Source organism: Protomyctophum bolini, assembly GCF_963924005.1.
Source record: "Protomyctophum bolini genome assembly, chromosome: 20".
Lineage (NCBI taxonomy): Eukaryota > Metazoa > Chordata > Actinopteri > Myctophiformes > Myctophidae > Protomyctophum > Protomyctophum bolini.
In genome coordinates, this window is record NC_137881.1 from 3,435,016 (window position 1) to 3,461,117 (window position 26,102).

The 26,102-nt window shown below is 42.1% G+C and overlaps 1 protein-coding gene across 1 annotated transcript in view; it reads left to right on the forward strand.

The window, feature by feature from the left end:
* Positions 1 to 26,102, forward strand: part of mcm2 (minichromosome maintenance complex component 2) — a 33,211-nt gene that overhangs the window by 5,509 nt on the left and 1,600 nt on the right. Inside the window, exons 5-19 of the mRNA XM_080792167.1 lie at positions 6,140 to 6,278; positions 7,581 to 7,678; positions 8,686 to 8,807; positions 10,089 to 10,296; positions 10,937 to 11,071; positions 13,615 to 13,806; positions 14,962 to 15,055; positions 15,995 to 16,073; positions 16,693 to 16,864; positions 19,649 to 19,775; positions 20,374 to 20,486; positions 21,582 to 21,743; positions 23,959 to 24,033; positions 24,623 to 24,805; positions 25,411 to 25,566. Coding sequence (XP_080648293.1) covers positions 6,140 to 6,278; positions 7,581 to 7,678; positions 8,686 to 8,807; positions 10,089 to 10,296; positions 10,937 to 11,071; positions 13,615 to 13,806; positions 14,962 to 15,055; positions 15,995 to 16,073; positions 16,693 to 16,864; positions 19,649 to 19,775; positions 20,374 to 20,486; positions 21,582 to 21,743; positions 23,959 to 24,033; positions 24,623 to 24,805; positions 25,411 to 25,566 — 2,055 coding nt within the window. The remainder of the gene's footprint in view (positions 1 to 6,139; positions 6,279 to 7,580; positions 7,679 to 8,685; positions 8,808 to 10,088; positions 10,297 to 10,936; positions 11,072 to 13,614; positions 13,807 to 14,961; positions 15,056 to 15,994; positions 16,074 to 16,692; positions 16,865 to 19,648; positions 19,776 to 20,373; positions 20,487 to 21,581; positions 21,744 to 23,958; positions 24,034 to 24,622; positions 24,806 to 25,410; positions 25,567 to 26,102) is intronic.

A 26,102-nucleotide genomic window follows, 5' to 3' on the forward strand; every position in this document is an offset into this window, starting at 1 on the left:
CAGTCAGAGAGTGGGTGTAACTCATATTAATATTAATATTCCAGGGCCATACAGTCAGAGAGTGGGTGTAACTCATATTAATATTAATATTCCAGGGCCATACAGTCAGAGAGTGGGTGTAACTCATATTAATATTAATATTAATATTCCAGGGCCATACAGTCAGAGAGTGGGTGTAACTCATATTAATATTAATATTCCAGGGCCATACAGTCAGAGAGTGGGTGTAACTCATATTAACATTAATATTCATATTCCAGGGCCATACAGTCAGAGAGTGGGTGTAACTCATATTAACATTAATATTCATATTCCAGGGCCATACAGTCAGAGAGTGGGTGTAACTCATATTAATATTCCAGGGCCATACAGTCAGAGAGTGGGTGTAACTCATATTAATATTCATATTCCAGGGCCATACAGTCAGAGAGTGGGTGTAACTCATATTAATATTCATATTCCAGGGCCATACAGTCAGAGAGCAGGTGTGAGACACTGGCATGTGACTGGCAACCTGGCAACCTGGCAACCTGGCTACGTGGCAACCCTGGTGAGAGGCGAGGCAGCAAGCGTTCGGCAGCAAGCCGAACGCTCCCACGCTGAACTACTAGGCTGTTACTAAACTAAACTAACTGTTACTAAACTAACAAACCTAACCCAACCTGTCCAACCTAACAAACAAACTAAGCTTGAGGAGAACAACGCCGAGGGTTGCGGCTGACCTGTCACCTAAAGGTCGGGGACCGCTGCCCTCCAGCCTGCTGGGTGTCTGTGTGACTCGTTTCGAGTCTGGAATCCGGGACGGGCTGACTACCGCGTCCTGGTGCGGCTGACTTCGCGAAGCGTCGTCGACGCCGCCACCCGGCAAAAAGCAAACAACCATGGCACCGAAGGCTCAAAAAACAGAGATTGATGACTTAAGAAAGTCACTTGAGTACATCTCCAACGAAATGGAAACTATCTCAAAACAACAAAGGGACATCCTGAACCTGATGGATACGATTAAAGAGCTTAAACAACTAAGCGTGGAGAAGGACAAGAAGATTGCGACGCTTGAGAGTCGGGTAGATGACCTGGAACAATACTCCAGAATAAATAATGTAATTGTGAGTGGTCTGGCGATCAAACCACGGTCCTACGCCAGGGCTGTGGCCTCGACCAGCAGCGAACCCACGGAGGAAGACTCTGAAACAGTCGAGCAACAAGTGATATCCTACATGGCGGAGAATGGGATACAGATCAACAGCGAAGACATCGAAGCATGTCACCCCCTCCCAAGAAGAGAAAAGAAGGGCCAACCGGGCAAGAAGGAACCACCGGGCATAATCCTACGCTTCACAAACAGAAAAAACAAGATTGCACTTCTGAAGCAGTGGCGTAAACTGAAGGACACGAACGTATATCTGAACGAGCATCTGACGAAGAGAAGCGGGTCCATCGCCTGGCAAGCGCGAACCCTAAAAAGGCAAGGGAAGATACAGTCAACATGGACCATGAACTGTAAAGTCTACATCAAGCTCAACGGAACCCCAGAAGAGGCGAAAACTATTGTCATCAAAGACCTGTCGGACTTGGATCAGTACCAGTGACAATGAACGACACGACAACAAATAAGGTACCACCCTATCTCACCATGAAGAAACACAAGACTCTATTATTATTAGTATTATGTACAACTTACATATGGCAGCTACACTATTTATTGCACGAGGTATTATACCATATGAAGTATGGTATCATCAATGCTTATATGCGGCAGCTACACTATATATTACAAGAGGTATTATACTATATGCCTACATTGTATAGTATTAATATTTATACGCGGCAGCTACACTATATATTGCAAGAGGTATTATACTATACATTGTATAGCACTATTAATACTTATATGGGGCTGCTACACTATATACTGCATGATGCATTATACTATACATCAGTACTACCAGCATTGCCACTCTCACTGCTGATAAAGTTGCTATTACCATTGTTGCTATTATTGTCTCCGTTGCTGTTATTGTTATTGCTATTACTGTTATTGTTATTGTTATTAGTATTATTACTATCAGTATTACCATCATCATGGGCGCAGCTGTTGGTATATGAATGTGAACTAAGCCATACTTGTACAAATATAATATATAATAATGGAATCAAACGAGTCTGATGATGAGCTAAGCAATATGAGCTATAACAATGACAGCCTCCAGAATCCAGAAAACTGGAACCTGGAGACATTCAAATACACTGAATACGACAGATATGACTTTGAACAATACATAGACCCGGACAATAATATATTTAATGACATAGACAAGGACTGCAACTATTATACTGAGGAACAACTAAATATGATACCACCTGGTAATGATATATCAATTATACATTTTAATAGTAGAAGCATGTATGCAAATTATGGTAAAATTAGGGATTATCTAAATAAACACAAAAAACACTTTAATATCATTGCTGTTTCTGAGACATGGTTTGATAGCAACAGGGGTATTGACTTTCCTCTCGATGGGTATGAGCTACACTATAGGAACAGAAGAAATAAAACGGGGGGCGGAGTTGCCCTGTATGTGGACATCAACTTTGAATATAAGGTCATAGAAAATATGTCTATTGTTATTGATAATGTGCTAGAATGTATCACTATTGAGATATGTAGAGAAAAACATAAAAACATAATTGCCAGCTGCATCTACAGAGCTCCAGGGACTGACGTTGACATACTCACAAAAAACATTGAAAACCTGTTCTCGCAATGTCAGCATAAAATAATCTTTGCCTGTGGCGATTACAATTTAAATCTACTTAATCCAAACAAACATAAGCATATAGATTCATTCATTGACAATATGTATAGCCTTAACTTGTATCCATTAATAACCAGACCTACCAGAATAACCACAAACTCAGCAACTCTAATTGACAATATATATACAAATGAATTTGGGAATAACATTGAGAGGGGGGTATTAGTCACAGATATTGCAGATCATCTGCCAATATTTGTAACATACAAATGTGACTATAAAAAGAGAAATGCTGCAACCATACCTAGGTACAAACGTATAATAACAGAGGCTACCATCGAAGCCCTAAAGCAGGATCTGTTGGCTCAAAACTGGGACGATATCTACAATGAAGAAGACACCAACATAGCATATAATTCATTTATAGGTACATTTGGAGAACTGTATGACAAAAACTGCCCTGTCCAGAGATGCAAAGAGAAGAAAACTGAGACAAAAAAACCGTGGATTACACACAAATTAAAAAATGCATGCAACAAAAAGAACACATTATATAAAAAATACTTAAAATGTAGAACTATAGATACTGAAATTAAATATAAAAGATATAAAAATAAAGTAATAAGCATGACTAGAGCTACTAAAATAAACTATTATAATAATCTACTAGAAAACCATAAAAACAATATAAAAGGATTATGGAGCATATTGAATAAAATTATAAAAAAAGGATCAGTATACACACACTACCCACAATGCTTCATCGACAATGAGAAAACAATAACCAACCTCAATGACATAGCAAATGGCTTCAATGACTTCTTTGTGAATATAGGACCTACTCTTGCAAACCAAATTAAAACATCAGAGACAGAGGTAAATGTACCAGCCGATGAGTGGGGTTTCTGTAACCCAAATTCCTTATTCCTGAGAGCTGTGGAGGAACAGGAAGTTATAGAAGCAGTCAGTAAATCCAAAAACAAGACATCCACTGACCACAATGACCTGAGCATGTCATTACTCAAAATAATCATACACACCATAATAAAACCATTTACATTCATATGCAACCTCTCATTCAGAAATGGTGTCTTCCCAAACCAAATGAAAAAAGCTAAGGTTATCCCAGTCTTCAAAACAGGAAATAAACAACACTTTACAAACTATAGACCAATTTCCTTGCTCTCACAGTTCTCAAAAATATTGGAGAAATTATTTGGGGAGAGACTGGATCACTTTGTAGAAAAAAATAACCTATTAACAGAAAATCAATACGGTTTTAGAGCCAACAGATCGCCTGCAATGGCACTGATTGAACTAACCGAAGAGATAATAAAAAACATAGATAAAAAACGGTACACAGTCGGAGTCTTTGTAGACCTTAAGAAAGCATTTGACACAATTGATCATAATATCCTCATAAGGAAAATGTCAAAGTATGGTATCAGAGGTGTTGTGTCAAAATGGCTTGAAAGCTACATAAAAGACAGAGAACAAATTGTTCAACTAGGAGACCGTAAATCCAGTAGCATGAAAATAATGTGTGGCGTCCCTCAGGGGTCCGTACTGGGTCCCAAACTATTCAATTTATATATCAATGATCTTTGCTCTGTGTCTAGTGTACTGAAGTGCGTACTATTTGCCGATGACACGAACATGTTCTGCGCAGGGGAGGACATCCAGCAGCTCATGATGGTCTTAACAACAGAAATGAATAAATACAAACTCTGGTTCGATAGAAATAAACTATCCTTAAATTTAAGTAAAACAAAATGTATGGTATTCGGAAACCGCCAATTACAAATAGATATCCAGCTGATTATAGATAATAACAAAATAGAAAGAGTTTATGAAAACAAATTCTTGGGAGTGATCCTAGACCATAGGCTCTGCTGGAGACCCCATATAAAATATGTGGGGAACAAGATGGCAAAGAGCATCTCGGTTATAAATAGGGCAAGGCACCTTCTCAACCCCAGCTCATTGCACACGCTGTACTGCGCAATGATCCTACCCTACCTGAACTATTGCTCTGAGGTATGGGGAAACACCTACCAATCAACCATAAATCCACTGATTATACTACAAAAGAGAGCACTAAGAGTAATAAACAATGCAGGATACCGGGACCACACACACCCACTGTTCATACAATCACACCTCCTGAAGTTCACAGATATGGTCAATGTAAAAATTCTACAAATCATGTACAAAGCAAGATATAAGCAACTACCGGTAAATGTACAGGACAAATTTCTCGATAAGGAAGGGGGATACAACCTAAGAGGACCACTTAATTTCAAGAAACCTGTGATGCGCACAAACTTAAAAACAAGGAGCATCTCCTCTTACGGAGTCACACTGTGGAATGAGCTGGAGGATGAACTAAAGCACTGTGGAAACATAAACCAATTCAAAACTAGAGTAAAAAAAACTATCTTCGATAAATACAGAAGTAAAGAGCACTAATGGCATCACAAAAGGGGAAACAGGACGGACTGTACTATATAATTATATAGTCTTATTACTATAGTATACCATACATTATGAAATATATAAGTTATTAATATTATTATTATTATATATTATTATTATATATAAGATATTACATATTATTGGTAGACCACTATTGGTAAACCACACCACAAATTGTATGTGTTATACGGTGTGCATATATATGTATATATATATATATTGTACGTATGTATAATATAATATTGTATGCTGCATGTGTGCTGTATATTATATATAGATATATATTATACCATTATTACTACTGTTATTGTTGCTACTGTCATTGTTGTTATTTACAGTTATTAGTATATGGATGTGTCCATGTATGTATGTTGTATGTAAAATATATATGTATATATGAATGTGTGTAGATGAATGTACATACATAAGGACACCATGAATGTAATTATGCAATGTGTAAGCAGGCACGGCCTGCTACAAGTAAACAAATGGACTCCAGGGGTAGGGCACGACAAGCCTATGGCTTCTCCCTAACCCTTTTTCGGAACGGACAGGACCTATGGACACTAAAAAAAAAAAAAAAAAAAAAACATATATAAAAAATAATAATAATAATGAATATGAAAAATGTTGGAATCTGTGTGCAATGTATGAATGTATGTCCTCCTTCCGAAAATAAACTGAACTGAACTGAACTGAACTGAAGAGTGGGTGTAACTCATATTAATATTCATATTCCAGGGTCATACAGTCAGAGAGTGGGTGTAACTCATATTAATATTAATATTCATATTCCAGGGCCATACAGTCAGAGAGTGGTGTAACTCATATTCATATTCATATTCCAGGGTCATACAGTCAGAGAGTGGGTGTAACTCATATTAATATTCATATTCATATTCCAGGGCCATACAGTCAGAGAGTGGGTCTCCATGGCCGCTCCCAGGTTGGAGATCTACCACCGCTTCAAGAACTTCCTGCGGACGCATGTGGACGAGAATGGACACAACGTCTTCAAGGAGAAGATCTCTGACATGTGCAAAGGTTGTTATTATTAATATTATTATTAATACACAACATCTTCAAGGAGAAGATCTCCGACATGTGCAAAGGTTATTATTATTATTATTATTATTAATACACAACGTCTTCAAGGAGAAGATCTCTGACATGTGCAAAGGTTATTATTATTATTAGTATTATTACACAACGTCTTCAAGGAGGAGATCTCTGACATGTGCAAAGGTTATTATTATTATTATTATTATTATTATTAATACACAACGTCTTCAAGGAGAAGATCTCTGACATGTGCAAAGGTTATTATTATTAATAATATTATTATTATTGTTAATACACAACGTCTTCAAGGAGAAGATCTCTGACATGTGCAAAGGTTATTATTATGATTATTATTATTAATACACAACATCTTCAAGGAGAAGATCTCCGACATGTGCAAAGGTTATTATTATTATTATTATTATTAATACACAACGTCTTCAAGGAGAAGATCTCTGACATGTGCAAAGGTTATTATTATTAGTATTATTACACAACGTCTTCAAGGAGGAGATCTCTGACATGTGCAAAGGTTATTATTATTATTATTATTAATACACAACGTCTTCAAGGAGAAGATCTCTGACATGTGCAAAGGTTATTATTATTAATAATATTATTATTATTGTTAATACACAACGTCTTCAAGGAGAAGATCTCTGACATGTGCAAAGGTTATTATTATTAATAATATTATTATTATTATTATTAATACACAACGTCTTCAAGGAGAAGATCTCTGACATGTGCAAAGGTTATAATTATGATTATTATTATTAAACAACGTCTTCAAGGAGAAGATCTCTGACATGTGCAAAGGTTATTATTATGATTATTATTATTATTAAACAACGTCTTCAAGGAGAAGATCTCTGACATGTGCAAAGGTTCGTGTTATTATTGTTATTGACCCATTTAGACCTGAGGCAGATTCTTAAAAATAGAAACTGTTTTCTGAAAAAACTATTTTTCTACGTCAGCTTTTTCACGCCTCGGGATCACTAATGTTTGACCTTACAGAGAACAAGGAGAGTCTGGTGGTGAACTACGAAGATCACTAATGTTTGACCTTTGACCTTACAGAGAACAAGGAGAGTCTGGTGGTGAACTACGAAGATCACTAATGTTTGACCTTTGACCTTACAGAGAACAAGGAGAGTCTGGTGGTGAACTATGAAGATCACTAATGTTTGACCTTTGACCTTACAGAGAACAAGGAGATCACTAATGTTTGACCTTACAGAGAACAGGGAGATCACTAATGTTTGACCTCTGACCTTACAGAGAACAGGGAGAGTCTGGTGGTGAACTATGAAGATCTGGCCGCCAGAGAGCACGTCCTGGCCTACTTCCTGCCTGAAGCCCCTACGGAGATGTTAAAGGTACAATATTATAATAATTATAATTATGATGAATTGCATTTTTATAGCGCTTTTCCAAGTGCTCAAAGCTCTTTACAATGGTTCATTCATTCATACATTGGGAGGTGAAGGTTCATTGCCGATTTTCCGATTTAATCGTCGGAAGCCTCCAAAATCGTTAGCTGGCTAATAAATAAGGCTGCATGATATATCGAACATGTACCTTCATCAGAGTGGAGAATATAAGTTGAGCAAAGCCACTCTTCTCTGCCCCTCTCTCTAACAGACACAGTTAACGATCGCTTGTCAAGTGCCTGCCAGACAGACAATCGGGTGTAGAGTAGAGTGTAGACTAGTGAACTGAACATGTTCTCTTTATATCAAGTACTTCATACCAGCCCCTTAATGAAACTACTTCTCCCCAAATCCAAATGGATTTCATTTTCCATCCTGAATGGCAGTAACTAGCATACAATGAGAACTGAGAAGATCTCCACAAAACTGATTATAAAACTGTAATCATCAAAGCATGCACTCAACATATAATGGTTATGTGACCATGGCATGTGCATAATATAAAATCTTGAAAGTTTTCTGATATTGATTTATTTTTTATTTTTTGGGGTGGGTTCAATTAAAACACGATCAGTGCCGGAAGTGCTTCAAAATAGGAGCTCTGGGGTGCCGGAGTTATCTGAGCGCTTTTACTCTGAAAACCATGACCTGGAAACGATCTACTAAAAAAAACTTGACTTTACATTGCTAACTTACATTGCGATCATTTTAACGATATATGATCCAAAAAGCGTTCATATTTTGCGGGAGAGACGGATGAGGAGCAGAAATGAAGCGCCAGCATATCGATCCGTTCAGGCCTCACCTGACGACCTCAGGCGTCCTATGTACAGAATGTGTTTTAATCGGCAGAGCTGTCGACTATTCGATTTGGCTGATGGTCACTTTCTGGCATCCCTATAGTCCGCTAAAATGAAGTGTGTGTGTGTTTGTGTGTGTGTGTGTGTGTGTAGGTGTTCGATGAGGCAGCGAAGGAGGTGGTGTTGGCCATGTACCCCAAATATGACCGCATCGCACACGAGATCCATGTCCGGATCTGTAACCTTCCACTGGTGGAGGAACTACGATCACTGAGGTAATGCACGCACACACACACCCCTGTAACCTTCCACTGGTGGAGGAACTACGATCACTGAGGTAATGCACGCACGCACGCACACACACACCCCTGTAACCTTCCACTGGTGGAGGAACTACGATCACTGAGGTAATGCACACACGCACACACACACACACACCTGTACCCTTCCACTGGTGGAGGAACTACGATCACTGAGGTAATGCATGCATGCACACACATTTGAATTATTTTATTTGGTCCACACTTTAAAAGGAAAATGCATAAGGACACAAACAGTATGGGTGCAGTAATGTTACAATCACAAGCCTATGACACGTGTTTGGAATCATGATACAGCATGCAAGAATGTCACTCAGCAGCGTCTCTGATAGCCGTATTCGTTCACACGGCAGTGCTCAGGACTAGGCTTAGTCTCATATGGTGGCATAGACAGTACAACAGGGACAGTACAACACCTCGCAAGTCCATCTTATGGATACTCCAAGCTGTCGAGAGTTCGAAACGCTCCCACAAACGCTCCCACGCTGTGGACATGTCCCAGGCTGGTCCATCAGAGAGAAAGCAGTCTCACACCGCCGCCCGGTGACAACACGCGGCGTCCGCTTGCCGTAGGGAAGTTGCCGACTCACCGGGTCTCTCCCGGTGACGCTGCACCCTCCACACTCCACAGCCGCTCTCATGGGCCTGGAAGTTCACACACCGCTGCCCCGATGGCGGACCGACACACCGCGGGGAAGTCACCGGGTCCACTGCCTCTCCTCCCGGCACCTGTTGTTCACGGGAGGGACCAACAGGCAGCGTGGTCGCCGGTAGTAGACTACGTGGCTGGGTACATCTTGACGCGGTATCCTGACACACAGCCACCGCCACAGGAGTTGCAAAAGTTCCAAAAGCTGTACCCACTACATTAACGATCGTAGTTAGAACGGGTGCGGTTGTTAGATGTTAAAGAACAACTTGCAAAGTTGGCGTCCACCGGTGTTTCCACCGTGCCGCCATTGCTGCCACACACACACACACACACACACACACACACGTTATTTGGACAGTCTAGTAAATTCAGCAGCTTTAAACATTTGCCACACATGCTTCCCCGGTTGTTCGACGTTGTTTTCTCGTATGTTCCAACAGGCAGCTCCATCTGAACCAGCTGACCCGTTCTTGTATACGTTCCAACAGGCAGCTCCATCTGAACCAGCTGACCCGTTCTTGTATATGTTCCAACAGGCAGCTCCATCTGAACCAGCTGACCCGTTCTTGTATATGTTCCAACAGGCAGCTCCATCTGAACCAGCTGATCCGGACCTCGGGCGTGGTCACCAGCTGCACGGGCGTGCTGCCCCAGCTGGGCATGGTCAAGTACAACTGTAACAAGTGTAACTTCATCCTGGGGCCGTTCTTCCAGTCCCAGAACCAGGAGGTCAGGCCGGGCTCCTGCCCCGAGTGCCAGAGCATGGGACCGTTTGACATCAACATGGAACAGGTGAGAGAGGCGTTCGGAAATTATCCGTTTAAGTCATTCTGACCTGAGATCAGATTCTATAAAAAAATGTCTTCTACGTCCTGACAGTTTTCTGAAAAAGCCATGTTTCTATGTCGGTCGTTCTTCGGGTTTTTCAAAAATAGCAGACCTACAAGCTCGTAGAGTGGCGCGCTATGAGCTTGTAGATCTGCTATTTTTCAATAGCTAAAGCATAACACAATGCTAACACCGAAAGGGGTTCCCGCCCCAAAATGGGTTAAGTCATGAATTGATACATTTTGATAACCATATCGAATCGATCGATTAACCGGTTAGCTGAAGCGCCTTTTTTTGTTTGTTTTTTGCATTGACCAATAAGATCCCACCTCTCCATCGGGGCGTTAACCCATTCAGGGCGGGAACCCCTTTTGGTGTTTTAACTAAGCATTATGTCGTACTTTAGCTATTGAAAAATAGCAGATCTACAAGCTCATAGCGCGGCACCGAGTGGCGCGCTATGAGCTTGTAGGTCTGCTATTTTTTGAAAAATCGTGAAAATGTGCCTTTTTTTTGTGAACCACTCAGAAAACTGTCAGGAACTGTCACCGGTTAAATACGCAGTAGAACTGTTTTAATGAACCAATCGACTTCCTCCTTGCAGACGGTATACCAGAACTATCAGCGAATCACCATCCAGGAGAGCCCGGGTAAGGTGGCGGCAGGCCGCCTCCCTCGCTCCAAGGACGCCATCCTATTGGCCGACCTGGTGGACAGCTGCAAGCCGGGAGACGAGATCGTAAGTCCAGTCCGATCATTCGTTAACACCTTAACAACAACGGTTTGGATTCTAATTGACGAGATGTCTCGTCGATGGCAGTAACCCATTTAGGCCTGGTGCAACCTGTATGTTTTACCTTTAACCCATTCTGACCTGAGATCAGATTCATACGAGGTTTCCACTGGACACACACTGGTCTGATGAACCCATTCTGACCTGAGATCAGATTCTAAAAAATGTCAGTCGTTCTTCGATTTTTCTAAAATAGAAGACCTACAAGCTCGTAGATCGCTATGAGCTTGTAGATCTGCTATTTTTCAATAGCTAAAGCATAACATGATGCCAACACCAAAATGGGTTCCCGTTCAGAATGGGTTAAAAGCGGATGCTACCTCTGTGTCTCATTAGTTATTGCTATCATCATTATTGCCAAAATCATTGCCAATATTTTATTTTAAGAATTTGAAGTTTTTCAGAAACCTTTAGGTTTTAGAAGGCGTTTTTTAGAATCGTCCTAAAGGGCCATTTCACCACTGGAAGAAACTGCAGCCACTCGATGTTAATTGCGAACGCAGTGAGCACTTACTATGAGACCTAGCAGATCATGTCTGTCTGTCTGTGTGTGTGTCTGTCCCGCTTTTGTGCCCATATATGGAGCTGAGTGATTACGTCACCATGACTCAGCCATAACCATATAAGGAGTCTTCAAAGCAGCTATACGTCCAAAACCCAAATATGTACGAGCTGCGTTCGCTTCCCGCGTTTGCGCGTCTTACTGGTAGTATTTGTGGTAGATACAAGTTAATAGTATTTGTAGTAGAGACAAGTTAATAGTATTTGTAGTAGATACAAGTTAATAGTATTTGTAGTAGATACAAGTTAATAGTATTTGTGGTAGATACAAGTTAATAGTGTTTGTAGTAGATGCAAGTTAATAGTATTTGTGGTAGATGCAAGTTAATAGTATTTGTGGTAGATACAAGTTAATAGTATTTGTGGTAGATACAAGTTAATAGTATTTGTAGTAGATACAAGTTAATAGTATTTGTAGTAGATACAAGTTAATAGTATTTGTAGTAGATACAAGTTAATAGTATTTGTAGTAGATACAAGTTAATAGTATTTGTAGTAGATACAAGTTAATAGTATTTGTAGTAGATACAAGTTAATAGTATTTGTGGTAGATACAAGTTAATAGTATTTGTGGTAGATGAAAGTTAATAGTATTTGTGGTAGATACAAGTTAATAGTATTTGTAGTAGATACAAGTTAATAGTATTTGTAGTAGATACAAGTTAATAGTATTTGTGGTAGATGCAAGTTAATAGTATTTGTGGTAGATACAAGTTAATAGTATTTGTAGTAGATACAAGTTAATAGTATTTGTGGTAGATACAAGTTAATAGTATTTGTGGTAGATACAAGTTAATAGTATTTGTGGTAGATGCAAGTTAATAGTATTTGTGCTAGATACAAGTTAATAGTATTTGTGGTAGATACAAGTTAATAGTATTTGTAGTAGATACAAGTTAATAGTATTTGTGGTAGATGCAAGTTAATAGTATTTGTGGTAGATACAAGTTAATAGTGTTTGTAGTAGATGCAAGTTAATAGTATTTGTAGTAGATACAAGTTAATAGTATTTGTAGTAGATACAAGTTAATAGTATTTGTGGTAGATGCAAGTTAATAGTATTTGTAGTAGATACAAGTTAATAGTATTTGTAGTAGATACAAGTTAATAGTATTTGTAGTAGATACAAGTTAATAGTATTTGTAGTAGATACAAGTTAATAGTATTTGTAGTAGATACAAGTTAATAGTGTTTGTAGTAGATACAAGTTAATAGTGTTTGTGGTAGATACAAGTTAATAGTATTTGTAGTAGATACAAGTTAATAGTATTTGTAGTAGATACAAGTTAATAGTGTTTGTAGTAGATGCAAGTTAATAGTATTTGTGGTAGATACAAGTTAATAGTATTTGTAGTAGATACAAGTTAATAGTATTTGTAGTAGATACAAGTTAATAGTATTTGTAGTAGATACAAGTTAATAGTATTTGTGGTAGATGCAAGTTAATAGTATTTGTAGTAGATACAAGTTAATAGTATTTGTAGTAGATGCAAGTTAATAGTATTTGTGGTAGATACAAGTTAATAGTATTTGTAGTAGATACAAGTTAATAGTATTTGTAGTAGATACAAGTTAATAGTATTTGTAGTAGATAACAGTAGCAGAATTTGAAATGTACACCCTATAGCCAGGAAAATAATGAAGTTTGTGTGTTTGACTGAATTGCTGAATTCCTACAATGCCCATAATGCACTTCACCTCCTTGTGGAGAACAGGAAGGTTTTTCTTGTGTCCTAAATATCATCAAAATAAGCTCTTGTTTGCAAAAGGGGTGAAGTGTCCTTTTTAACCTAATGTGTGCGACCAGAAATTGACAGGCATCTACAATGTATTTTAATGTTGTTTCTCTGTGTGTGTGTGTGTGTGTGTGTGTGTGTGTTTCTCTCTGTGTGTGTGTGTGTGTGTGTGTGTGTGTGCGCCCCCATCAGGAACTGACCGGTATCTACAACAACAACTACGACGGCTCCCTCAACATGGCCAACGGCTTCCCCGTGTTCGCCACGGTCATCATGGCCAATCACATCGCCCGGAAGGACAACCGCGTGGCGGTGGGAGAGATGACGGACGAGGACATCAAGGCCATCACGCTGCTGTCCAAAGACGAGAGGATCGGGGAGAGGGTGCGCACACACACACACACACACACACACACACACACACACACACACACACACACACACACACACACACACACACAGAGAGACACACACACACAGAGAGACACACACACACACACAGAGAGACACACACACACACACACAGAGACACACACACACACACACAGAGAAACGCACATAGTTTTGTAACAACACTGTCAACACAGCACGCTGTGTGCCGCCATGTTGCTCAGCTCTGACCCGGGGAGAGGACCGCAGCCTCTAGACTAGAGCTGTTTAGAGACAGAGGGCTGTATTTTGCGTGGCTTAACCCATTCTGACCTGAGATCAGATTCATACGAGGTTTCCACTGGACACACACTGGTCTGATTAACACATTCTGACCTGAGATCAGATTAAAAAAATGTCAGTCGTTCTTCGATTTTTCAAAAAATAGCAGACCTACAAGCTCATAGCGCGCCACTCGGTGGCGCGCTATGAGCTTGTAGGTCTGCTATTCCCGTTCAGAATGGGTTAAGTACCAGGTCTTATTCCCTATAACTTGAGTAAACTAAAGACCTGGAGGCGTGATCAATGCCATTTGGCTATTCTGAGTGGCCAAAGAGCATTGACCACGCCTCCAGGTCTTTAGTTTACTCAAGTTAGGGAATAAGACCTGGTACTTAAGACACGCAAAATACAGCCCAGTGAGTGACGACAATGGAGTGATCAGTGACGCACGCAGCCCCACCAATAAGCAGTGAGCGGATATGTCCCAACTCTCTCTAACTAAACCGCGCCGCCTCCGAACAGAAATATTTAGGGGAACATGTTTTAGCGCGACAAGCAGACCCCGATTCAATGGGATTCAACACACGTTGAATAACACACGCCGATACTGTTGTGTTTCTGTTGCGTGTGTGTGTTGTGGTGCCACTGCCACCACACATTCAAATGGCACCAAAAATAATTGCCAAAGCCAAAACCGCAGGGCAGCAGAAAATATCAGCAACTCTATTTTCTGTAAAGTTGTATTAACCATTAAAACTGCCACAGTTATTTCACATATAGCCAAAATGTGAAATATTTAGAGCATTTGTTTTCTAGTTCATTTTGCTAGCTTTATTTATAATAATTTCTTCATACAGTATCTTCTGGTTCTCATTGGTTTCCATGCAGATCTTCGCCAGTGTGGGTCCGTCTATCTACGGCCACGAGGACATCAAGAGAGCGCTCGCCCTCGCTCTGTTTGGTGGAGAGCCCAAGAACCCAGGTAACTCCGCCCTCTAGGTAACCCCGCCCCCAGATAACCCCACCCCCAGGTAACCCCCAGGTAACCGAACTGTTGTTAGCTTTTCCTCGTAGCAAAGAGAGAGAGCACAGGGAGAGCAATTATTTGTTACACATGCATTGGCATCAGTGCCCAGTACCGCCACTGCTGTGTGTGTGTGTGTGTGTGTGTGTGTGTGTGTGTGTGTGTGTGTGTGCTCCTCAACACAATTAGCTGTTAGCAAAACAGCTACATCAGCTCCTCGTATCTCGTTGACTTGCAAAGTGATGAGAAGAGAAACACGAACAGCATTAGAATTAGAATTAGGGATTTCATCAGTTTCCTCGTCTTTTTTTAAACAAAGTTTTCTTTGGTCGGCTACTTCTTTGGGGAGACTTTAAATGTGCTTGCTCGTTATGATAGGAATTGTTTGTTTGTTATTTTTCTGCAAGAACAAATACTGTATTAATTTGTGACCAGATTTGACCAGATGAGAGCCTGCCATCGTGTAAGCTTTTCAAAATGAGTTAATAGCACAGGCAGACTCTTCACATACTAGAGCATGTCTGAAATAAGTGTCAGAGCTGAAATGTAAATGTAATGTAATGTAAATATGAAATAAATGCTTAAACATGTACAGTAGCTAGGTGTAATGTTAGACAACAGAAGTGAACCTTAATTTCAAGCCTGTTTTCTCAACTCGCTGTTTCTCTGCGAGACATTATTACTCTGTAAGCCATATCTCCACAACTGGTGGGTCAAACTGAACAACCAATATGTCAATTTTTCATATGACATGAAAAAAACAATTTGGAAAGAAATTCCAATGGCAGCCTCTCAGTCAAATCTGGTGACATATTGCCTTGTGTTGGGTGTAAACACAAGGTCTTGTAATAAATGATTGATACATTATAATATTAATAATAATGTCTTGTGTTTTAGGTGGTAAACACAAGGTCCGCGGAGACATCAACATTCTTCTGTGTGGAGATCCAGGAACGGCCAAGTCCCAGTTCCTCAAGTACGTCCATGTTTAAATAGTTCCTCAAGTACATCCGTGTTTAAATAGTTCCTCAAGTACGTCCTCCATGTTTAAATAGTTCCTCAAGTACGTCTGTGTTTAAATAGTTCCTCAAGTACGTCTGTGTTTAAATAGTTCCTCAAGTACGTCCATGTTTAAATAGTTCCTCAAGTACGTCCATGTTTAAATAGTTCCTCAAGTACGTCTGTGTTTAAATAGTTCCTCAAGTACGTCCATGTTTAAATAGTTCCTCAAGTACTGAATAACTCCTAATCTATACGGAGCTCTCGGTGGTTTGGTCAATAATTAGCGCGATGTTCAGAGGTCTTTGCTGATTATCCGGTGGTCTAGATGGAAAAATTGGTGCTTTCTAGAGCAAGGATGGCTATATTTTAGCTCGCTAGTATTGACGCTATTTATTTAGCATAAGATGGACGCCCCACAACATCCGTTTCTGTGCTGTGTGCGCAGACTCTAAATCGCCCCCCACAGACCGTGGCAGTCAGAAGTTGGATTTCCGTCCAACAAGTTTAACAGTGAACCTGTTAAACGGTTCCTCTCAAGTACGTCCATGTTTAAATACTCCAGTTCCTCATGTACGTCCATGTTCTTCAAACAGGTACGTGGAGAAGGTGGCCAGCCGGGCGATCTTCACCACGGGCCAGGGTGCGTCGGCGGTGGGTCTGACCGCCTACGTCCAGAGACACCCGGTCACCAGAGAGTGGACCCTGGAGGCCGGAGCCCTGGTGCTGGCCGACCGCGGGGTGTGTCTGATCGACGAGTTTGATAAGGTAATCGATACGTTTTCCTTGACTTAAAACTATGACCCATAGCACTTACCCCACCCCCTTAGATATCATTTGATACAGACTTATAGCATGTTATGTAGACAGCACTATAATTGCATTGTATGTAGTCATAGTACAGATGTATAGCATAGTAGTATAGATGTATAGTTTACATGTATAGTTTCATTATATAGATATTCCACTGTTACTTTCTTAGCTTACGCATGTTTCATGATAAATGCTTTTTATGTGATGTATTCCCATGCTTTTTTGTTCTTGCTTAATTTAAGTCGCTCTGGATTGCCTAAATTGTAAATTGTATGACCAAAGATGTTCGTCGACTGACGAAAACTTAATAAACTAAATGAAAACTAAGCTATGGTGATTAAAACTATGACTAAATATACTGTCGATTTTGTCAACAAATAATAACTAGACTCAAATGTTAGGAAGGGACTATAGTGGACAAGATCAACTATAAGTCATTTTACGCTTGGTTGCGTGCTGAAAATAGCAGATCGGCTATTTTCAGCAAGTGTAAAATCAGCCATTACGGTGACATCAAGGCCTGCCAAAATACATTTTAGTCAACTAAATCAATTAGATTTAGTCGACAAAAATCTTATGATATTTAGTCGACTAAAACTAGTCGACTAAAACTAGACTAACACCATAACATTCTTTAATGATCTTAAATCCCTTTATTTTAGATAGTTTTTTGTATTGATAGTAAAACATAAACATTACAGAGACTTTAGTTGTCACTGTACAATACTTTAAAACAGTTGTCATGTTGCTTTAAAAATAGCTCTTATTTGCGCCGCCCTCGTTGAAAACAATGTATTTCCAACTCCAGCTTGTCTCAGTTCAGGCTGCACGAACAGCGCTCGAGCGCTCTGTTTCTGCCCCCTCAATGTCGTAACTCTTCTATTAGACGGGCCTGGACAGAACCAGCCTCCATGAAGATATGATGACAATAATTGTGTTTCTGAGTAGATGAACGATGCAGACAGAACCAGCATCCATGAAGATATGATGACAATAATTGTGTTTCTGAATAGATGAACGATGCAGACAGAACCAGCATCCATGAAGATATGATGAACCATAATTGTGTTTCTGAGTAGATGAATAGAAGAACGATGCAGACAGAACCAGCATCCATGAAGATATATGAACCATAATTATGTTTCTGAATAGATGAACGATGCAGACAGAACCAGCATCCATGAAGATATATGAACAATAATTGTGTTTCTGAATAGATGAACGATGCAGACAGAACCAGCATCCATGAAGATATATGAACAATAATTATGTTTCTGAATAGATGAACGATGCAGACAGAACCAGCATCCATGAAGATATGATGAACAATAATTGTGTTTCTGAATAGATGAACCATGCAGACAGAACCAGCATCCATGAAGATAAGATGACAATAATTATGTTTCTGAATAGATGAACGATGCAGACAGAACCAGCATCCATGCAGATATGATGACAATAATTGTGTTTCTGAATAGATGAACGATGCAGACAGAACCAGCATCCATGAAGATATGATGAACCATAATTATGTTTCTGAATAGTTGAACCATGCAGACAGAACCAGCATCCATGAAGATATGATGACAATAATTGTGTTTCTGAATAGATGAACGATGCAGACAGAACCAGCATCCATGAAGATATGATGACAATAATTGTGTTTCTGAATAGTTGAACCATGCAGACAGAACCAGCATCCATGAAGATATGATGACAATAATTGTGTTTCTGAATAGATGAACGATGCAGACAGAACCAACATCCATGAAGATATGATGACAATAATTGTGTTTCTGAATAGATGAACGATGCAGACAGAACCAGCATCCATGAAGATATATGAACAATAATTGTGTTTCTGAGTAGATGAATAGAAGAACGATGCAGACAGAACCAGCATCCATGAAGATATATGAACAATAATTATGTTTCTGAATAGATGAACGATGCAGACAGAACCAGCCTCCATGCAGATATATGAACAATAATTATGTTTCTGAATAGATGAACGATGCAGACAGAACCAGCATCCATGAAGATATGATGACAATAATTATGTTTCTGAATAGATGAACGATGCAGACAGAACCAGCATCCATGAAGATATGATGACAATAATTGTGTTTCTGAATAGATGAACGATGCAGACAGAACCAGCATCCATGAAGATATGATGAACCATAATTATTAATTATGTTTCTGAATAGATGAACGATGCAGACAGAACCAGCATCCATGAAGATATGATGACAATAATTATGTTTCTGAATAGATGAACGATGCAGACAGAACCAGCATCCATGAAGATATATGAACAATAATTGTGTTTCTGAATAGATGAACGATGCAGACAGAACCAGCATCCATGCAGATATGATGACAATAATTGTGTTTCTGAATAGATGAACGATGCAGACAGAACCAGCATCCATGAAGATATGATGAACCATAATTATGTTTTTGAATAGATGAATAGATGAACGATGCAGACAGAACCAGCATCCATGAAGATATGATGACAATAATTGTGTTTCTGAATAGATGAACGATGCAGACAGAACCAGCATCCATGAAGATATGATGACAATAATTGTGTTTCTGAATAGATGAACGATGCAGACAGAACCAGCATCCATGAAGATATGATGACAATAATTGTGTTTCTGAATAGATGAACGATGCAGACAGAACCAGCATCCATGAAGATATATGAACAATAATTGTGTTTCTGAATAGATGAACGATGCAGACAGAACCAGCATCCATGAGGCCATGGAACAACAGAGCATCTCCATATCCAAGGCCGGCATCGTCACGTCTCTACAGGCCAGATGTACCATCATCGCTGCTTCTAATCCGATAGGTATTTATACATAAAGGTCTTCTAAATTCTGACCGGTTTTCCTGAAATACCCCCATGTTTCTATATCGGTGGTGCTCAATATTTCATTTCAAGGACCTAAAAAGATTGTATGTAATTGGCCGCCGACCCCATAATCTGAAAATATGTTGTTCCAGGGACCCCCCCTTCCCCCCTCAGAAGCAAAGATTTGAGTTCAAAACGTTCGCTCTGAAAGAATAATTTTTTTAAAGATTCGGGCCACATTTTCACTATTTTGTAATGGCTAAAGTATAACGTAATGCTTAAAACACCAAAAGGGGTTCCCGCCCAGAATGGGTCAATACGTTTACTACTATACTGTACTACGGCCGTACGGTATTATTACTATGATTATTATTATTATTTACTACTATTAACCCATTTAGACCCGAGGACCAGATCCTACGAAATGATTGTCTTCTAAATCATGACGGTTTTCTGAAAAACGCTCATGTTTCTATTGCCGATCACTGATCGAGTCAGATTTTAGACCTTCTGTAATGTATGTGTGTGTGTGTGTGTGTGTGTGGTACGACCCCTCAATGACCTTTGACCTTCTGTAATGTGTGTGTGTGTGTAGGTGGGAGGTACGACCCCTCGCTGACCTTCTCGGAGAATGTTGACCTCACTGAACCCATCGTGTCTCGATTCGACATCCTCTGTGTCGTCAGAGACACTGTGGACCCTGTCCAGGTGAGTGTGCACACACACACACACACACACTGTGGACCCTGTCCAGGTGAGTGCACACAGACACACACACACACACTGTGGACCCTGTCCAGGTGGGTGCGCACACACACACACACACACACACACACACACACACACACGTTTATACAATCAAGACAAGAGGCGATCAAGAAATAAATGTAATCGTCCACGCTGGTACAAACATGTCGGTCTAAAAGTGTATTGAAACAAGACGATGCTTTTTAAAGTGGACTGTTCACACATACTGTAATATACAGTAACGGTTTCTTCGATATTATTTTCCAAAGGTAAAAAAGGTCCATTTCCTTCCGTCCGTTAGAAAACTACTGTATTTGAATGGCCTTCGTAAACCTTGTCCTTTCCACAAAATAATATAACATGCTCGATAGTGGGCTGGATAAGCCTGATCGTTATCAATATAAATGTATTGATAGGTTACTAACTTATTAATAGATACAGGAGGTTTGTTCTGACTCCCAACTGAAGGAAGCATGAGTTCAAGTCCGCTGCTCTCCCCTTGTCCCCCATATATGGGGACTAGGTTGGTCTCCCCTTGTCCCCCATATATGGGGACTAGGTTGGTCTCCCCTTGTCCCCCATATATGGGGACTAGGTTGGTCTCCCCTTGTCCCCCATATATGGGGACTAGGTTGGTCTCCCCTTGTCCCCCATATATGGGGACTAGGTTGGTCTCCCCTTGTCCCCCATATATGGGGACTAGGTTGGTCTCCCCTTGTCCCCCATATATGGGGACTAGGTTGGTCTCCCCTTGTCCCCCATATATGGGGACTAGGTTGGTCTCCCCTTGTCCCCCATATATGGGGACTAGGTTGCTCTCCCCTTGTCCCCCATATATGGGGACTAGGTTGCTCTCCCCTTGTCCCCCATATATGGGGACTAGGTTGGCGGAGGGTGTGTAGAGCCCAGGATCACATTAGATGATTGACACAGGGGTGAAAAATGAGTTACAAAATCGTGGGATAAAAATCGCTAGTTATTAATTCAATTTGGCGTTTTGATGTCATTGAGTTTGCATCACATCACATTGATTGGTCCCTCCCTCCCCGGCACCAGGACGAGATGCTGGCTCGCTTCGTGGTTGGCTCCCACATCAAGCATCACCCCAGCAACAAGGACGCTGTGGGCCTGGAGGAGGTGGTGCTGCCCAACTCCACCGACGTGCCCCTCATCCCACAGGAGCTGCTGAGGAAATACATCATGTACGCCAAGGAACGAGTAAGTACGCCGTACTACGTCATGTACTCGATGTACTCTCTGCTAACATGTACTCTCTACTAGGGATGTCCCGATACACTTCCGATCCCGCTATATATCTCGAATAGTGTTTATTGCTATCTAGCTATACATCTGGTGTTGTGTTTATAGCTATCTAGATATATATCTGGTGTTGTGTTTATAGCAGACTCCTCACTCAAAATTACACTTGCAGTTTGGGAAACTCCATGTCCCAACATTTTATTTCCCTGCCATAGAGTCAACCCCTTCCTTACCCCTGTGTCGGATCACTGGTTAGACTGGCATAGTGTCGACCCCTTCCTTACCCCTGTGTGGGATCACTGGTTAGACTGGCATAGTGTCGACCCCTTCCTTACCCCTGTGTGGGATCACTGGTTAGACTGGCATAGTGTCAACCCCTTCCTTACCCCTGTGTCTGATCGGTGGTTAGACTGGCATAGTGTCAACCCCTTCCTTACCCCTGTGTGGGATCGGTGGTTAGACTGGCATAGTGTCAACCCCTTCCTTACCCCTGTGTCTGATCGGTGGTTAGACTGGCATAGTGTCAACCCCTTCCTTACCCCTGTGTGGGATCGGTGGTTAGACTGGCATAGTGTCAACCCCTTCCTTACCCCTGTGTCAGATCGGTGGTTAGACTGGCATAGTGTCAACCCCTTCCTTACCCCTGTGTGGGATCACTGGTTAGACTGGCATAGTGTCAACCCCTTCCTTACCCCTGTGTGGGATCGGTGGTTAGACTGGCATAGTGTCGACCCCTTCCTTACCCCTGTGTGGGATCGGTGGTTAGACTGGCATAGTGTCAACCCCTTCCTTACCCCTGTGTCGGATCGGTGGTTAGACTGGCATAGTGTCGACCCCTTCCTTACCCCTGTGTGGGATCGGTGGTTAGACTGGCATAGTGTCGACCCCTTCCTTACCCCTGTGTGGGATCGCTGGTTAGACTGGCATAGTGTCGACCCCTTCCTTACCCCTGTGTGGGATCGCTGGTTAGACTGGCATAGTGTCGACCCCTTCCTTACCCCTGTGTGGGATCGGTGGTTAGACTGGCATAGTGTCGACCCCTTCCTTACCCCTGTGTGGGATCGGTGGTTAGACTGGCATAGTGTTAACCCCTTCCTTACCCCTGTGTGGGATCGCTGGTTAGACTGGCATAGTGTCGACCCCTTCCTTACCCCTGTGTGGGATCGCTGGTTAGACTGGCATAGTGTCAACCCCTTCCTTACCCCTGTGTGGGATCGGTGGTTAGACTGGCATAGTGTCGACCCCTTCCTTACCCCTGTGTGGGATCGGTGGTTAGACTGGCATAGTGTCAACCCCTTCCTTACCCCTGTGTCGGATCGGTGGTTAGACTGGCATAGTGTCGACCCCTTCCTTACCCCTGTGTGGGATCGGTGGTTAGACTGGCATAGTGTCAACCCCTTCCTTACCCCTGTGTCGGATCGGTGGTTAGACTGCCATAGTGTCAACCCCTTCCTTACCCCTGTGTGGGATCGGTGGTTAGACTGCCATAGTGTCAACCCCTTCCTTACCCCTGTGTGGGATCGGTGGTTAGACTGGCATAGTGTCAACCCCTTCCTTACCCCTGTGTCGGATCGGTGGTTAGACTGGCATAGTGTCGACCCCTTCCTTACCCCTGTGTCTGATCAGTGGTTAGACTGGCATAGTGTCAACCCCTTCCTTACCCCTGTGTGGGATCGGTGGTTAGACTGGCATAGTGTCGACCCCTTCCTTACCCCTGTGTGGGATCGGTGGTTAGACTGGCATAGTGTCAACCCCTTCCTTACCCCTGTGTGGGATCGGTGGTTAGACTGGCATAGTGTCAACCCCTTCCTTACCCCTGTGTCGGATCGGTGGTTAGACTGGCATAGTGTCAACCCCTTCCTTACCCCTGTGTGGGATCGGTGGTTAGACTGGCATATTCGCCGATACCTCTGATGATCAATAAGGTCCGATCCGATACCGATACAGTACCGGGACATCTCTACTATCATGTACTCCACCGTGTAGTTTTTGATTGATCGACATCTCTATTGACCGTGAAAACTCTCGTGTACTACATCTGTAGTATTATCATGTACTTTGTACAAAGCTGGGGTTTTTTTGCGGGGGGGGGGCCCCAGGTGGTCCTTGATTAGGGGACATTTGAGTAGGGGACATTTTGAGAACGTGTGTGTGTGTGTGTTCTCGCTGTTAGGTCCATCCTAAACTAAACCAGATGGATCAGGATAAAGTGGCCAGAATCTACAGCGAGCTGAGGAAAGAATCCATGGTGAGTAGTCGAGTCTCTCATCCAATCACGTCTCTCTCTGTGTGTCTCTCATCCAATCATAGTCGAGTCTCTCTCACCCTTATCCTTCCATCCCTCGTCTAATAATAATAATAAAACTTTATTTGTATAGCACCTTTCATGACATGAAATGCAGCTCAAAGTGCTTTACAGAACAATGGAGAATAAAAGAAAAGCAAGGCAACGACATTAAAAAACAAGCAGTAATGCAATGCAGTGAGGACATGAATAACAAAAATAAATAAAAGATCAATTAAAAGCAATGTTGTAGAAGTGGGTCTTGAGCTGAGCTTTAAAAATGTCTACAGAGGCTGCCTGACGAAGGTACAGTGGGAGCTTGTTCCATGCCGACGGCCCGTAGAAGCAAAAAGCTGCTTCCCCGTGTTTTTTAGTTGCCATTTTCTTAGGCAAAGCGAGCAGGCCAGCAGTGGAAGACCTTAGGGGGCGGTTTGGGACATATTTAGGCAGGCATCCAATCACGTCTCTCTCTCTCTGTCTCTCATCCAATCACGTCTCTCTCTCCGTCTCTCATCCAATCACGTCTCTCTCTCTCTCTCTCCGGTCCAACCAGGCGACGGGCAGCATCCCCATCACGGTGCGCCACATCGAGTCGATGATCCGCATGGCGGAGGCCCACGCCCGCATGCACCTGCGGGACTACGTCCAGGAGGACGACGTGAACATGGCCATCAGGGTGATGCTGGAGAGCTTCATCGACACGCAGAAGTTCAGCGTCATGCGGAGCATGAGGAAGGTACGGCAACCCGTTCTGAACGGTGTTAGCATCATGTTATGCTTTAAGCTATTGAAAAATAGCAGATCTACAAGCTCATAGCGCGCCACCGAGTGGCGCGCTACGAGCTTGTAGGTCTGCAATTTTTTGAAAAATCGAAGAACGACTGACATTTTTTTAGAATCTGATCTCGGGTCAGAATGGGTCAATCAGACCAGTGTGTGTGTGTCCAGTGGAAACCTCGTATGAATCTGATCTCAGGTCAGAATGGGTTAATATCGACGGCCTTTTGTCAGGGTGTGCTGTAAACAAAACACGAAAAATAACTATTAGCCTTATTTCACATTAACAAATGTCCCTCTCTCCCACCCATCTCTCTGTCTCTCTCCCCCTCCCTCCCTGTCTCTCTCTCTCTCTCTCTCTCTCTCTGTCTCTCTCCCCCTCCCTGTCTCTCTCTCTCTCTCTCTCTCTCTCTCTCTGTCTCTCTCCCCCTCCCTCCCTGTCTCTCTCTCTCTCTCTCTCTCTGTCTCTCTCTCTCTCCCTGTCTCTCTCTCTGTCTCTCTGTCTCTCTCTGTCTCTCTCCCCCTCCCTCCCTGTCTCTCTCTCTCTCTCTCTCTCTCTCTCAGACGTTCTCTCGCTACCTGGCGTTCAAGCGGGACAACAACGAGCTGCTGCTGTTCATCCTGAAGCAGCTGGTGTCTGAGCAGGTCTCCTACCAGAGGAACCGCTACGGAGCCCAGAGCGACAACGTAGAGGTGCCCGAGAAGGACCTGCAGGACAAGGTAGGGAGTCTGGGACGCGTGGAGCGTTGTCCAGGGTGTTCTAGAGAAGGGAGAAGAGTCTGGGACGTGTGGAGCGTTGTAGAGAAGGGAGAAGAGTCTGGGACGTGTGGAGCGTTGTCCAGGGTGTTGTAGAGAAGGGAGAAGAGTCTGGGACGTGTGGAGCGTTGTCCAGGGTGTTGTAGAGAAGGGAGAAGAGTCTGGGACGTGTGGAGCGTTGTCCAGGGTGTTGTAGAGAAGGGAGAAGAGTCTGGGACGTGTGGAGCGTTGTCCAGGGTGTTTTAGAGAAGGGAGAAGAGTCTGGGACGTGTGGAGCGTTGTCCAGGGTGTCGTAGAGAAGGGAGAAGAGTCTGGGACGTGTGGAGCGTTGTCCAGGGTGTTTTAGAGAAGGGAGAAGAGTCTGGGACGTGTGGAGCGTTGTCCAGGGTGTTTTAGAGAAGGGAGAAGAGTCTGGGACGTGTGGAGCGTTGTCCAGGGTGTTTTAGAGAAGGGAGAAGAGTCTGGGACGTGTGGAGCGTTGTCCAGGGTGTTGTAGAGCA